Consider the following 15,297-nt stretch of genomic DNA (forward strand, 5'->3'; position numbering starts at 1 on the left):
GTATGGTAAGGTATACTGGTATGGTACTGGTATGGTAAGGTATACTGGTATGGTACTGGTATGGTAAGGTATACTGGTATGGTGAAGTATACTGTCTGTTATGGTACAGTACACTGTTATGGTGAGGTATTCTTGTATGGTAAGGTATACTGATATGGTACTGGTATGGTAAGGTATACTGGTATGGTACTGGTATGGTAAGGTATACTGGTATGGTACTGGTATGGTAAGGTATACTGGTATGGTGAGGTAAACTGGTATAGTAAGGTATACTGATATGGTGAGGGACTTTTGTTTTGGCGTAAACGCCGCACACTTTTATTATGGCTCTGTGTCGTTTAGATGTCGAGCTTTAGGATATGGGAGATTCAGTGCGGCTCCTGTTCCGTCCAGCAGTGAATAATGTCTTAAAGATAAAACACATTTGTTGAATCTGTGTAATATTTTGACCGCATGGGTTTCGGAGAACTTGCTGTTCAGTTTGCTTTAATTGTCATTTCCTGTCCGTTAGCAGTTTACTCGAATACCAGCTGACTAACTGACCGGCTGAAGCGGCGTCAACATTTCTGCTGCAGGACGGAAGAGACGGAAAAGTAGCTCAACAAGCAGGATACTGGGATTTTACTGTAAAACTGCGTGTTTTATATATCACATGATATCACATGACATGCTTATTCCGAGTAAGTTCATCATAAGTGTTTACAGTCTAAAATCAGTGTTATTGTTAGTTAACTAGCTGGTAGGCCTGCTGAAGAATTCTTTCCAGTCTAACTCTAATTAGCTAGGCTAAGCTAAGCTAAGCTAAGCTAGCTGGTCACACTGGATTGTTTTGGCCAGGAGGGCTGGTGTCGCTTCCTTAACTTCTGCTCTTCTTATTCGCCGCTGTTTTGCTTAAATATTAACGCCCGTCCAGCTCGCTCATGGCTACAGATGCGACCGAGAGTGAAGGGAGTTTAAACAGGACGGACAAAAATAATGCGGTTATTAATAAGAGCAGTGGTGAATCAGACACACCCGGAATTAGTGCGACGCTGGAAAACAAGTCAAGTGGCGTCGCTGAACAAGGAACTGCCGAGAGCGCAGTAACAGCGGACTGCACAGCCACAGACCGAATGACTTCTCTGGATAATGGTGATAGACCTCCCCAACCCAGTCCGAGCAAAACAGAAGGAGTGCAAGAAAGTTCACCGAAAGGGCAAAGTGAGGAGTCGACACAGTGCAGCTCCCCAGTGAAGCTTCCGCACGCGCACTCTGGGCTGGAACACAATGGCAGGTAAGAGTCAGTCATCTCATCTATAGGGTGCATCACCAAAACACTCATCATAGGATTACTTCATAGACGTGATTTAACTGTGTGCAATAATACGCTTGTCTGTTGTTGTTGTTGTTGTTGTTGTTTTACAGTCATATAGGTCCCAACATAAACTAGAGCACATTTAAGTCTTTATTTATAGGCCTATTTATTTAGGTTATTGAGGCTTGGATTGAAACTTTTGTACCATTAATATGTATGTTTTACATGGATATACGTAATAATAGATAAACTGTAAGAATAAAGCTTTAAAAGGTATTGCAGTGCATAAAATATGTTGTAAAGTTACCAAATTGAGGCACCATGCTAGGAGTTAAAGGGTTACCCATAACTACAGATGTACCATTTAGAAGAAAAATTCAAAGTCTTTATTCTTGCCACACATTACATTACAGCACAGTAGAGTTCTATTCTTCACATATCTCTGCCTTTTTTTTTTGGAAGTTGAGGTCAGAGCTCAGGGTCAGCCATGGTGCGGCACCCCTATAGCAGATCGGACTAAGGGCCTTGCCCAAGGGCCCAGCAGTGGCAGCTTGGCTGTGCTGGGGCTTGACCTTTGTAGACATTTTCTCTAAGTATAAGCTTAAGGCAGAGTGAGAAAAGTAATCTTAGATGACCATTTGAGTCTGTCAACAAGTTCGTGAATTTTTTACCTTTATTTTGCCTTGGCCAATTCAGAGTCACCACCACATATTTCTGAACTGCTGCTCATGCTGTATCACAGGGCAGGGTGATGCTCTTAGACGAAAGAAAATATTCATCCTGGAAACGTAGGGCATGCAGACAAAAACATTGTTGATTAGAGCGGACAATCACCAGACTGGTTTGAGTTGACAGGAAGTTTATAGTAAACCTTAATTTGTTACATAAACACCATAGCACAATGAGAGAAAAAAAATTTTCTCCTCCATATTCCAGCTTGTAAGGAAGCTGTGGACTCAGTGCAGGCTAAACACTCTTTAACTGTGGTGAGCATATAAGCATCACAGGATGCACAACATGTCACACTTTGAGGTTGATAGGCTTCAGCAGTGGAAGCCCACATCAGGTTCTACTCCATTCAGACAAGAAAAAGAATCTGAGGCTATCATGTTTGCAGACATATTAGATTTTGTTTTCTTTCTAATCTTTAGCTGTCCAGTTTAGGTGAGCCTGTGCTCATGATAGCCTCAGAACATGAATCTATATTGGATATTTGAACTAAATGAGTAACTTCTAAAACTATGGTGGAGCACTACTTTGCTGAACACTGAAACATTTTTACATTTTGTTCATGTTACTGCATTGTATACATGTCCAATCCTTATATTTACTGCCCACAGAAGTATAGTTGTGGCCTTTTAAAAATCATATCACTTCAACTATTTTACTGAACCGGATGTGTTAAAGCAGGGAATTCACTAACATATGCAAGACTGGGTACAGCAGGGAACCTGTTCTTTAGAAAGATACCATGATCATACTGGAAAAGGTATAGAAATGCGCTTTTGCAGATGCACAGGTTTTTTATCATGTAGACTGTCAAACGTGTATGCAGCTTTTGACCTATATGCATATTTGTGACAAGTGTCAGTATGTGTTTCTGCGGTGCACTGTTATAATTCTTCAGTATAGCTGCAGTCTGTGAACTGTTAACATCCCTGAGTTAAAACTTCAGCCTCTTTAGTGTTTTTTAATTGGAGATCAGCTATGACTTGCTGTGCCATAGTAACAACATTTTTTTATTCAGTGTCATGTTCATAAATGTTTTATTTATTTACTTGACTTTCCCGTTTCTGTTTGAAATATACAGGGTGTCTGGATCCAGTTCGAACATGTTGAGTAAAACCCACAAAAACACGGAACAAATCATGGCAAAAATGTAGTGCGTATGTTATAAATACAAAATTAGAAATCTCTAGAAATGTAGCTGTACTCTCTTAGATCACAGAAACATCAAGAATCAACCTCTGAATTGCTGCATGAGAGGAAAAATAATTATTAAACAGGGTTTATAAGATAAAATGTTTGTCCTATAATAGCATTTTGATTGAATCTTACAGCACTCACTGCTGTTCAGAATTGCTTTTCGAAGAAAAACATAGACTTGGTATATGTGGTGGTGCTGTTGTTAATAATATATGGTGCTGGTGCTGTTGTTAAAGGTTTGTAATCAGCCTCATTTTAATCTCTACCAGAATTGACAGTGTGCCTGATGGTGTACATGGATGGCATGATAATTAGCTGTGTGAGACAGTAAGCCAGTGTTAGTGTTCTTCCATCCTCACATCTGAGGACCACCTTTAAAGGGCACCAGCTGTTATGTGGGTGTGTTTTTTATGTTTCATACTTATAACTTATATGTTTCATACTTATAAGGCATGTGAGGTTTTGGATCATCTGTTCCTACCTATAAATGGACTAAGATGGGATTTAGTAGTATTCTTCAAGTTGTGTGTAAATATTAAACACTCAAGGAATTATGATTTCTATAAAATGTATGTGTTTGTCAAAATGATAAAATATGTCTTGTCACAAACATTCTTTGAATTAGCAAACTCTAAACCAAGAGTGAATTAAAAAAAAAAATTCTCATTCTCTCACCATTCAACGATGGTGTGAATCAGCATATAGTAGCAGATATCACATCCATAAAGTTTATATTGTACAATGCTGAGCATCCTAGAAATAGTCTACTGCATCCTACAAGCAGCACAATGCAACTATAATTGCTTTAATTCCAAACAGCAAAACTTCCAAATATGTTAATCGTCTTTTGTAACTGCTGCAGTTACAACACCCTGCAGAAATATGCAACTGTGAGGAAGGATTTGTTTTGATGGTCTTTTCATAAATTAACGAGATGAAAGTTTAAATAATAAATTCTCATTAACTTTTATGTAATCGTAATTTTCATGAAGTACTGTGGAAGTTTGTATGATTCTTTGTTACACCCTTTAGACTGTACAGACTCTAAAGCTTGCGTGTGTGTCAGCACTTGCCTGTCTGTAGTTAAGTAATTTTTGGATCACAGTGATTGCACTAATGCCATGTCTCTTGGAGTCTGGGACGCTTAAATCAATCAGTCTTTCTAGGAAGCCGTAACTTGATTTTAACCTGATTTAGGTGGGGAAGCAGCAGTGACTCCTAGCAAGCCTAGGCTTTGTCTGAATGACCTGCTAAACCGCAGACATTAACGGCAACAAAAGCTCTGGTTCAAAGGAAGGGAACTATCTCTCAAAGCCAGGTTGGCTCTCTGGTTATTGTATTTTTTTGTGTTTTAGTTTTGATCGACAGGAGTCAGTCAACACAACAGAGGCTCGACTGCGAATGGAAGGAATGGAGTTCAAAGAAGAGTGGCAAGATGAGGACTTCCCCAGGTAATTAACTACCAAATGTTAAATGAAGGTGCATTTAGATTGTTTACATTACTGTTTTCCAAGTACTGTACATATAATCTTAATGGATGGTTCACAATGTTATTTGTACCTTGTGTGCCCTCTATGGAGCCCTATACTTTAAACACATATTTTGTATCACATCTGAGTTTATAAGTTTAATTTCTTACTGAATTTGAAGACCACTACCTGAAGAAGGGGAGATTCAGCTTGATGAACATCTCTTCAGCCACACACCTGGAGAGGAAGATTCTGGTATGGGCCATATATACTGTATATTGCCAAAATGTTTTGTCTAACTTTTAAATAATGTGTACAATTTTCTTTCTTGTAAAATGCTTTGCCATGCATGCAATTTCATAACATCAGACAGCCATTGCATCCTTTTCAGGTGTAATATTAAGTATCCTTATTGCTTATCTTCTTTATCAACTATTCTGTAGGTCCACAGGATGAATCGAGCAATGCCAAGAACACAAAGCGGAGATTGTTGGCCCCAGATATCAGTCTGAACCTCGATCGTAGTGAGGGCTCTGTGCTTTCCGACGAGCTGGATGAAAGCACAGAGTTGGACCTGGACGGCATGGACACCCCGTCAGACAACAGCAATGAATTTGAATGGGAAGGTAAGAATAGACTGAGACATGTGTTTTATATCCTCTCTGGTCTGCCTGCATCTTAAGATTCTCTTAAGATAAATAAAGAGCTGCTAATACACCTGGTTGACCTTACTAGCTGTAGGTATTGCTTTAAGCTCTTAGGCATTCTTGCCGTTCTCCTTTAGGCCTGCAACATTTCTTAAGTGGTCTCCCATCAGGAAAGTGAGTCCAGGAAGCCCTTACATATTACCTCATGGTTGAATAGTGTTCTTGTTTTGTGTTTCCACTCTTGCTGCCATCTTCTCTCTGTCCTGGACGGATTGTTTCCTCCTAGTGGTTGGGAGTAGGCCTCTGGCCTGCCCTCTTTGGTAAGGTTTCCTGGGTGACTGTTAATGTGAAATCTCAACCGAGCTGATTGTGCACATTCCTCTTAATTGTTTATTCATTATTTTGAATTTTTCTTCAGTTGATAAATTCAGCACTGTGAATGATTCCAAGTTTATTCAGTGGTCCTTATATTATTATTTGTTTATTTTACGTTTTGTTGTCGGAATGTATCCTTGTTGCATGCCTCCTAATCAGCATTTGTGAATCACCCAGTAAATTTCATGGAATAAGTTCATAGTAACAGTTGGTGTATTTTCTGTGTTATTTTTTAACAGAAAATATTCAATTTTGCAGAACATTTTTTTAAAGAAAGTCTGTAAATGCAGTTATATTTAATTTTATTTAAAATCTCAATATATTGACACTAGGTTTTTTTTTTTGCTCAGAGGCTTACGTTAGGAATTCTAACATTTCGTCTGAAATCCTTCTCAGGTGATAAATTGTCTAAGTTTGACTAGTGCTTACTTTGAACTTTCAAGTTTCATTTTTTAGTAGCTGATGTTTGAGCAAGTAAAACCTTTCTTAGATAAATGATGTAAGCAGATTGTAAGAGAAAGCAAGTTTATACAAAGAGTTTTCCCCTTAGCACATACAATTTATAGACTAGAAACAATCAAGGCCTTTTTTAAAAATATATATATATAAATAAAAAATCATATCTGCTTGGCTTCTCAGTACAGTAATCTTCTAAGTGGGAGGAATTTGACTTTTGCATTAGGGATTGCTTTTATTTGTAGAGCACAATAGCAGCAGTGATTTATGAAGATGTAGTAACTACTGGAGAAAACAGCCACAGGAGAAATCAAATGCACAGATGTTTGTCTCTGACTCTTTTATCCTGCTTTTTAGATGATCTCCCAAAACCCAAAAACACTGACATGCTGCAAAAAGGTGTGGAATCAGTGACCGAATATTCAGCATATGATGAGCGCGAAGATGGCCGACGCTGGAGGATCTTTCGTATTGGGGAGCAGGACCACCGAGTCGATATGAGGGCCATTGAGCCCTACAAAAGGGTCATCAGTCATGGTGGTCAGTAATATTACCTGGTTAGGATAACTGAGGTCAGAGCAAGCTCAGTTCTAAAGCTATGAGCACTTTATTAGGAATACTATACTAATACTGGGTAGGACCTCAAAGTCCGAGGTGCTGTGCATTCCAAGATGCTTTTCCGCTCACCACAGTTGTAGGCATTGGTTATCAGAGATGCTGTAGCCTTTCTGTCTGATCATTGTCTGCTGCCCTCTGGCAAATGGCTTATGTTGCTATAATGTGCGATTGCTAATTCATTCTGTGGTAAGGGTTGTTTGTTCAGACATTCCTCCTACTTTTATAGGTTACTATGGAGATGGACTAAATGCTATTATCGTCTTTGCTGTTTGCTTTATGCCCGAGAGCAATCAACCAAATTACAGATACATCATGGACCATCTTTTCAAGTGAGTTCACCTTCGGGTTTTTTTTTTTTTTTTTTTTTTTTTTTTGATGAACCATTTGACATAAAAAGGCAGCTAGCTTTCATGTGGTCTTTGCTTTATCAGCATATATGAAGCAGACTGGTAGCAAAGATTCTTTTATAACAGCAAATAGGAGAAATGACACAGAACTGCTAAGAATTTAATAATACTTATCCTTTTGGAATCAGGTATGTAATAGGCACTCTGGAGTTGCTGGTGGCTGAGAATTACATGATCGTGTACCTGAATGGTGCCACTTCACGCCGAAAGATGCCCAGTGTAGGCTGGCTGAGGAAGTGCTATCAACAGATAGACCGGAGGTGAGTTCTGCTGATTCATTCAGTCTGGGTCATGATGTATTTTAAAAAGTTTTAAAAACGTTTAAAAAAAAAAAAATTTTTTATCAGTTTAGAAAAGAACTTTGAATCAATATGTAAATGTATATTGAGCAGACGATGCACTAATAATGCTGCTGGGATCTGCATTGTTTTTTGTGTCAGTTGGTTGTCCTCACAATTTCAACAATATTTTAAATGTTTATTTTTTCTATTATGTTTGTTTGATATTTTTTTTTGTTGAGATTTGCCATTTTCATGCTTCTAGATTAAGGAAGAATCTGAAGTCTTTGATTATTGTCCATCCCTCTTGGTTCATTCGAACACTCCTGACCATCACAAAACCTTTTATAAGGTCAGTCTTAATTCTTGGCTTGTCAGTGAATCACATTACTTTATACACAATATGATTTACTTAAAAAAAAATCTTTCAATTTGTCTGTTCGTTTTTTTTTTTGTTTTTTTCTTTTCTTCAGTTCCAAATTTAGCCAAAAAATAAAGTTTGTGTACAGTCTGGCAGACCTCGCTGAACTTGTGCCAATGGAATATGTGTCAATACCAGATTGCATCAAGCAGTAAGTAAATTTCATAAGAGCTGTTTTTCCTTTTTTGGAATTAATGTAGTAATTTTTTTGTAGTTAGAGGGACATTGAAATGCATTTGATTATAATCTGGATGCCTAGACAGTCATTTTGTTTGTCACACCTTCCAAGACCTTACTACAAAATGAAGTGCTTATATCAAGTAGTTAAGTGGGTTTTTATTATTATTCCTTTATATACCTACTACACATGGGAACGAAATTGCACAAAAAACTTTATAAATGTCTGATGTTTGTTGGCTATAAATACTTCTTGCTGAGTTCCTGCAAGATTGGCGCAGGTTCCGAAAGGCATGACGACATGTCACGAAGGTCCCACCTACTTTAGGACTGACTGGAAAGTTGTTCAGGAGATGACATCTGCAATCAGTTCACTGTGAGCGCTGACGTTGACCTTGTTGAGCAAAGGTAGTAGCACAAATAGCCCAGACTCCCTCTAGTGGCATCTCTTTCAGTAATACACATAATATACATTCCTCAGAAGGTGGGATGTCCAGCATGTAGCAAATCAGATTTTTTGGCCAAGTGTGTTGACACACACAAGGAATTTGTTTCCAGCAGTTTGTGACTCTCAAAGGTACAGACATAAATAACACTATACTATACAAGAAAACAATGCAGACAATGAGATACAATATAGACATAATGAGTATATAATATGAATATAGAATGAATAAAATGTATAAAAATATGAATATGGAATATGAACGATCAGTAATGTACATAAAGTGTGGGAGTGCAAATAACAATATTGTGCAATATTATGCTTTTTGTACAATATACAGCAGCAGTAGTGTGTAATATACAGATGATTTGATGACTGACAGTCCTGATAATGCAGTACTGATGATAAGAAGCAGTGAATATAATTATGGTGAGTTGTTGGTCAGGATGATAAGGGGCCTGGGGAAAGAAACTGTTCCTGTGTCTGGCAGTTTTAGTAAGCAATGTTCTGTAGCACCTGCCAGAAGGGAGGAGCTGAAAGAGGTTGTGTCCAGGGTGTGACGGGTCAGTAGTGATTTTCCCTGCCCGGTTTCTGGTTCTTGTATCGTACAAGTCCTGGAGAGTAGGCAGGGGGACGCCAATTATTTTTTCTGCTGTTCTAACCATGCATTGCAGTCTGTTTCTGTCCTGTTTTGTTGCTGCACCAAACCAGATGCTGATGGATGTGCACAGGACAGATTCTATGACTGCGGTGTAGAACAGCATCAACAGCTCCTGTGGCAGACCATACTTCCTTAATTGACGTAGAAATACATCCTCTGCTGGGCCTTTTTGATGATAGAGTTTATCTTGCACTCCCATTTCAGGTCTTGGGAAATGGTAGTGCTCAGAAACTTGAAGGCCTCCACAGATGACACCGGGCTGTTGGATATTGTGAGGGGGAGTAGTGTTGAGGGGTCTATCCTAAAGTCCACTATCATCTCCACAGTTTTGAGGGTGTTTAGCTCCAGACTGTTCTGACTGCACCATAGCACCAGCCACTTTACCTCGCGTATGCAGATTCATCGCTATCTTGGATGAGACAGATGAGCGTAGTATCATCTGCAAACCCCAGGAGTTTAACAGTTGGGTCACTTGAAGTGCAGTCATTAGTGTAGAAGGAGGTGATCCACTGACAAATGGAAGGGGGTATAGTGCGCCTTAGGAGTTTGGAGTGAAGAATTTCCTAAATTATAGTATTAAAAGCCAAACTAAAGTCAACAAACAGAATCCGGGCTTATGTCCCTGGGCAGTCCAGGTGTTGCAGAATGTAGTGCAGTAATATTGACTGTTGACTGCGTCGTCCACTGACCTGTTTGCATGGTAGTCAAACTGTAGGGGATCCAGCATCTGTTCTGTGACAATCTTTAGGTGGGCCAATACCAGCTGTTTAAAGGTCTTCATGACAACAGATGTCAGAGCGACAGGCCTGTAGTCATTTAGTCCAGTGATGGAGTGTTTCTTGGGGACCGGGACAATTGTGGAGAGTTTAAAGCAGAATTTACCTTTAGTTCCAACTAGTTGATGTGTTCTGCTCTTACACTCTAAAGAGGTCATTAGGCCCAGGTGTTTGTGATGCACATGGATGATGAAGAGCTCATGCTGTATGATCAAGAATTTTGGATTGCACTGTCAGGCAAACCCAGTTATACTGTTCAAGTAAAACATACTGGTTACGACAGTTTTCTGAAGAAGGAAATAATTGTATGGCACGTAATTGACTAAAAGCGAAAACGAAATTGCACAAAAAACCTGCAAGATTAGTGCAGGTTTCAAATGGCATGACATGTCACGAAAGTCCCACCTACTTTAGGACTGACTGGAAAGTTGTTCAGGAGATGACATCTGCAATCAGTTCACTGTGAGTGCTGACATTGACCTTGTTGAGCAAAGGTAGTAGCACAAATAGCAGCAGCAGCATGAAAGTGAAGGATAAAATAGAGTGCAAACTTTTTAATATACGATTACCATAGGGATGACCTGAAAATGTAAAAGCTGATCATTTCCTTCGTTATATTTATAGCATTGTAATACCTTAACATGAGTTCTGTCTGCATCCAAGAGCTTAAAGCACGTCTCTTTTTGACTGTACAGTGTATGATTGTCTGCTGTTGGCTGTTTAAACCTTAAAAAGCTCTCTTGTACTTTAACCATTCTCCCTGCCCTTCTTCTAAGGTTTGATGAAGAAAAAAATAGGAAAACCCGTAAAAGGTATCTGTATAATTCACCCCAGGGCTTTTGCTAAGTCTCCATGTCAATTACCTGCATTGCACAAACTAACCCTTACTGTATTGAGGAACATTACCAAAAATAACCACGCATGTGACGTTTGCTGCTGGATGATAAACTGCTGACTGTTATGTCCAGGCACTGCATGTTTGTTTATGATGGATGATTCCCTGATTTTAAGCAATGCTGTTTCTAATATTAATTTTTTTAAGCTTAAATACTGATAGATTTTCATCTATTCAGTTTAGTTTTTCATTTACAATGAATAATATAAACTAGTTTCACAGAATTTCTTATAGGGGCCAAAAATATTTACAGTGCGGACAGTTGAGGGAGGAGTGATGACAATATCTGGAATTCATTTGTCTCTCATTCCCATCAAATGTATATTTTTATCACCATGCCCATGTTTTCTCTGAACAAAAGATACAGATTTGGATGCTGACCTCATTTCCACAATGTAAAGTGTAGACTGAATGGTATGTACAGCAGCAAAATTCTCTCTTAAAGGGAATGGATTTAAGGACTTTAGTCACAAATGGTGTCTGTTGGTTTTCTGTAACATTTTTTTGAAATGCATGTTTCACAACCGGTTTGCATGCCTCACCTTTTATCAGCTCTACCCAGCCTTGTACAGGAAGTTGTAGACATGTAGTTTGTGCAGACCTTCCAGTTCAACTTGTCTTTCATGTTATTGTACTGCAATAATCTTGTATAATCCACCAAGCTGCAACTGCTGGACCCCTGAGAAAGGCCCTTAACCCTCAATTGCTCAGTTGTATAAAATGAGAAGAAAACAAAAGTATGTCTCTCTGGATAAGGGCATCTGACAAATGCCAAAAATGTTAATGTAAATTCAGAAGGGTTATTCACCGTCATGCAACGAACACTGAAATTGCTTGTTATTCTAAGCTCATGATTAATCAGAATATTTTGTCTAAGCACATTGTTATTGTAAAAGATTGACCCTTTTCATGTGCTTTGAGTTAGACAAGTGTGACAGCCAATAGACTGATTTTGCTCCATACACTTTATTTCATGTTAGATTTCACATGTAGAAAAAATCTCACTCTTAAAACTTACTCTTCATTTCTGATGCTAATCTGAATTTAATTTAAAGTCAACAGAGTTCTTCAATACACAATACCAGTCACATGAAAAGGGTCCATGTAACTCATGTCTAATTTTCCTACATGTCTGATTTTCCAACCCGATTTATTTATTCTCTACTTGTTTTATACCAAGGCACTTTAACTCAAATCCAAATAAAACACCCCTTGATCAAAAAACTAACACTCACTGTTATATGTTTTTGTGTCTTCGTGCAGTTAGTAAACCTAAATGCTGTAATGTGAAGACAGTAAACATTTGACCGTTGTAAATGCTGTTGTCTGACTATTTTTAAACACAAACCTCATTCATGTGGTATTATAAGATTTTTGCATAAAGCCTGGAAGGTGAATAGCATTTGTTTTGATCAATAATCGTCCTACTGACATTGTAACTTCACCCTTTTCTTCTTTAGGATTGACCAAGAAATGCATGGCAAAGGAGAGATGGGAGGTGCAGAGTGAGGGTGAAGAGGAAAGAAGAGTTGGATGAAAATAGTGTGGGTTTTTGTGTGTCTCTCAGCTGGGGAAATAAGTATGTGCCTTCCAAGACTCTATTGCCTATTACATGGTGGGACTTTTATTCTGTATTGTATTAGTGTGCCAAACACAAGTTGAAATCTCAGTGCTGTGCTTCAAGTATTTTTATAATATGTACATGTATAAATTTGGAGGCAGTTGTCATTGTTGTCAATAATTTCTGTTGCTTCTCCCTGATGTTCAAGGCACTTGGTTTTCAAGTTAGGTGATGCATGCTCTATTACTTTACATTTAAAATATATTTATATTCTAATGGTGATAAAGGAGAAAAGATTAATATATATATCTATATAGATCTATAAATATAATTTTTTTTTGCATTGGACAGTCCTTTATGGTGTTACTTTGACTTACTGAAATCTCACATCATACTTGTTACTTGTTATAAGACATGCTGTATGAGGAAAGTATTGTTCTTTTCTTCTTAGCCTCTTAGGAACAATTCTCAAGAAATGGATCACTTTATAGTCACATATTGTGTTGTATGCTGTCTCTGTAGTATACATTTGGGATGGGTGTTCAGTGTGTGTTATGTTCTTGCAAGTAAAACTTTAACAATACAAGAAATGTCTTCCTCTTTTCTAAAGCGATTCTATGTCCCAGCAGCAAACAGCAGTTACTTTAGTATATAAAGCAGGTCTTTATTAAAGTTATTACATTTGGAATATTTATTATATTAAGACATTACATTGGTAACCACTTTTCACCAAATAATGATACACTCAGTTTGTCTTTGGTTATGAAAGAATGTACACCACAGTTTTGGCAGTTTTTTCTAATGCCAACTCTCTAACTCTTAGTGGTGGTTGATACTTTTGTTGTCCCATTTTTGTTTGTTTTTGTTTTTTAAGTGATCTGGGAAATAAAATAATTAAATTAACTGTAGAATTTTAGGTGGACTGATAATGCTGAAAACATTAACTTACAATCAAGTCATCTTAAATTTGGTAAATATTTTTGAACGATGTTGACACTAAATAATAAAAGTAGCATTTTGCTTAATCCCCTTTGCTTTTAGATCAGTCTCATGTGTTTGGAATTGTTTCATTATTCATTTTGCAGTGAAAATAGTAATATTAAAGGTCATTCTCTCACTGCATGAAAGTATGATTTTTTTTGTTTGTTTGTTTGTTTTTTGTCTATGGTTTTTGGTCTGCCTGCTTCTGTAGCATTACCTTAAATATTTTTACTTTTAGTCAATATAAATTTTGATTTAGATTTCGATCTTTGTGTAATTTACCCTTCTGTGATGATTACTAACTTCAGCTAATCCTCTTCATCTGTCATCAGTCAAATTGTCTTATTTTCTCCGTGATGTATTGAAATGTTGTGTACAATGTTGCTGCATCGTTGTGCTACTGAAGCAGCATGAGATAAATACCCATTGGATTGTTCTCTATCAAACATCAGACCAACGAATGTACCACCTGTTTGCTGATATTTTTGATCTTCTGTTGTATGTTTAAAAGCGCAATAATACCAATAAACAAGTGCTATTATATTATGCTAGGTTTGGTGTTTAACCAAAAAACAGCACTTTCATTAAATTGTGAACTCACATTCACACAACAAACATGAGTATTGTTTCTTAATTGTCTTGTATCAACCATCTGACATTTTTTTATCTGTTATGACCAACATTACAATAAGTGGATAATCATTTAAAATATAAATATATAGGTCAGTTGTGTCAATCTTATCTGCATCTTCATGTGAACATCCTGAAGTGCCAGTTACTATCTTTCTCTACTGCTGCTGCCATTACTTACCTCTACTTCACCCGAACAAACCAAGGAATTTAACTCTAAACAGCTTGCTGAGTCTATAACTGAGGGTTTAACTCTTAGTGGCCACAAGCACAAGAGTCAGGCTTGCATCAGGAAGGACATCCGGTGTAAAAACCTGTGACAAAATCAAGTATGTGAATTGGACGATTCATGGGGACCCTGTCCAGGGAGCAGCCGAAGGACAACTCATGAATTCAGTATAGTTCAATAAACTGCATTTTTACACTTTAACCAGTAGATGACATGAGCGTGTTCTGATTAGCAGTTGTATAAACACTCACTGTACACTTAAATAGGAACATAAAACAAATTTGCACAATGCTACTAAAGAAAGAAAGAACAATGGTATTAAAGCCTAAAGCCGAGGTCTGATGCCTTACTTTAAAATGTCTTTAAAATGGCAGTAGAAATAGAAATATTAGATAAATAGCCAGTAGAAATATTTCCTGACTTGATGTTCAGTGCGCAATTTTGGGGCCTTCAAGGTTTGGACTTTTCTTTAGTTCGGTATATAAGCCTTCACCTCTATTGCTCAGACAATAGATTTCTTTTTCATTCAAAGTCTGCTTTTCTTCCTGAAGCTGCTAAGATGTTATCAGAATGACAATTACAGTATGATACATGGCAACCAGTAAAACAGACAAAAATCTGAGAGTAGAATTCAATGGCATCGTAGTGCACAATCTTTTCTGATATGAGATCACTGTCCTCTCCATTAGCCCTATTTTCCTCTTCCAGTCTTTACAATATATCTTTGCAATATAACTCTCTTCTCTCTAGACACGGTAGATGTTTGTGGAAATGTATTTGATTTTGATTAATAGCTATTTAGGCTCAGTAAGAGGTAGGGCAAAGGTAAAGTTGATCAAGACAATCTGTTTATATAGTTAAATATTTTCTAGAGAATACTCGGAAAGGTACAACAAAAGAAAAATTGTGAAGAGAGTGACGAATGGAAACTCTTTGTTCATGAGGGTAAAAGGATAATGGGTAGGTTGGTCTGATCAGACTGAAAGAATGCAATGTTCATAACTCTGGTTTAAAGTACAAGTTTTAAAAAAAACAACACCCACAAAAAGCG

The 15,297-nt window shown here is 37.6% G+C and overlaps 1 protein-coding gene across 3 annotated transcripts; it reads left to right on the forward strand.

The window, feature by feature from the left end:
• The first annotated feature begins 322 nt into the window (after positions 1 to 322).
• On the forward strand, positions 323 to 14,007 carry bnip2 (BCL2 interacting protein 2). 3 transcript variants are annotated; one of them, XM_027173272.2, is made up of 11 exons: positions 323 to 1,273; positions 4,576 to 4,671; positions 4,871 to 4,944; positions 5,133 to 5,315; positions 6,525 to 6,707; positions 7,012 to 7,114; positions 7,321 to 7,452; positions 7,736 to 7,822; positions 7,944 to 8,042; positions 10,727 to 10,762; positions 12,306 to 14,007. In XM_027173272.2, exons 1-11 carry the CDS (start codon positions 921 to 923, stop codon positions 12,352 to 12,354), a joined length of 1,395 nt encoding a protein of 464 aa, XP_027029073.1. In that variant the 5' UTR covers positions 323 to 920; the 3' UTR covers positions 12,355 to 14,007. The 3 variants fall into 3 exon arrangements, with proteins under 3 accessions (XP_027029073.1, XP_027029075.1, XP_027029074.1); XM_027173274.2 differs by lacking the exon at positions 10,727 to 10,762 and adding an exon at positions 11,207 to 11,259; XM_027173273.2 differs by lacking the exon at positions 10,727 to 10,762 and having other exon boundaries at positions 324 to 1,273.
• The last annotated feature ends 1,290 nt before the right edge of the window (positions 14,008 to 15,297 follow it).

The sequence above is a fragment of the Tachysurus fulvidraco genome, chromosome 10, assembly GCF_022655615.1.
Source record: "Tachysurus fulvidraco isolate hzauxx_2018 chromosome 10, HZAU_PFXX_2.0, whole genome shotgun sequence".
Lineage (NCBI taxonomy): Eukaryota > Metazoa > Chordata > Actinopteri > Siluriformes > Bagridae > Tachysurus > Tachysurus fulvidraco.

Bases quoted from the DNA above. Each gene is read 5' to 3' on its own strand.
- bnip2 (XM_027173272.2), top strand. From the start codon at position 921: ATGGCTACAGATGCGACCGAGAGTGAAGGGAGTTTAAACAGGACGGAC. The intron at 4,672-4,870 runs GTAATTAACTAC...CTGAATTTGAAG, and splicing joins CAAGATGAGGACTTCCCCAG to ACCACTACCTGAAGAAGGGG. The intron at 8,043-10,726 runs GTAAGTAAATTT...CCTTCTTCTAAG, and splicing joins ATACCAGATTGCATCAAGCA to GTTTGATGAAGAAAAAAATA.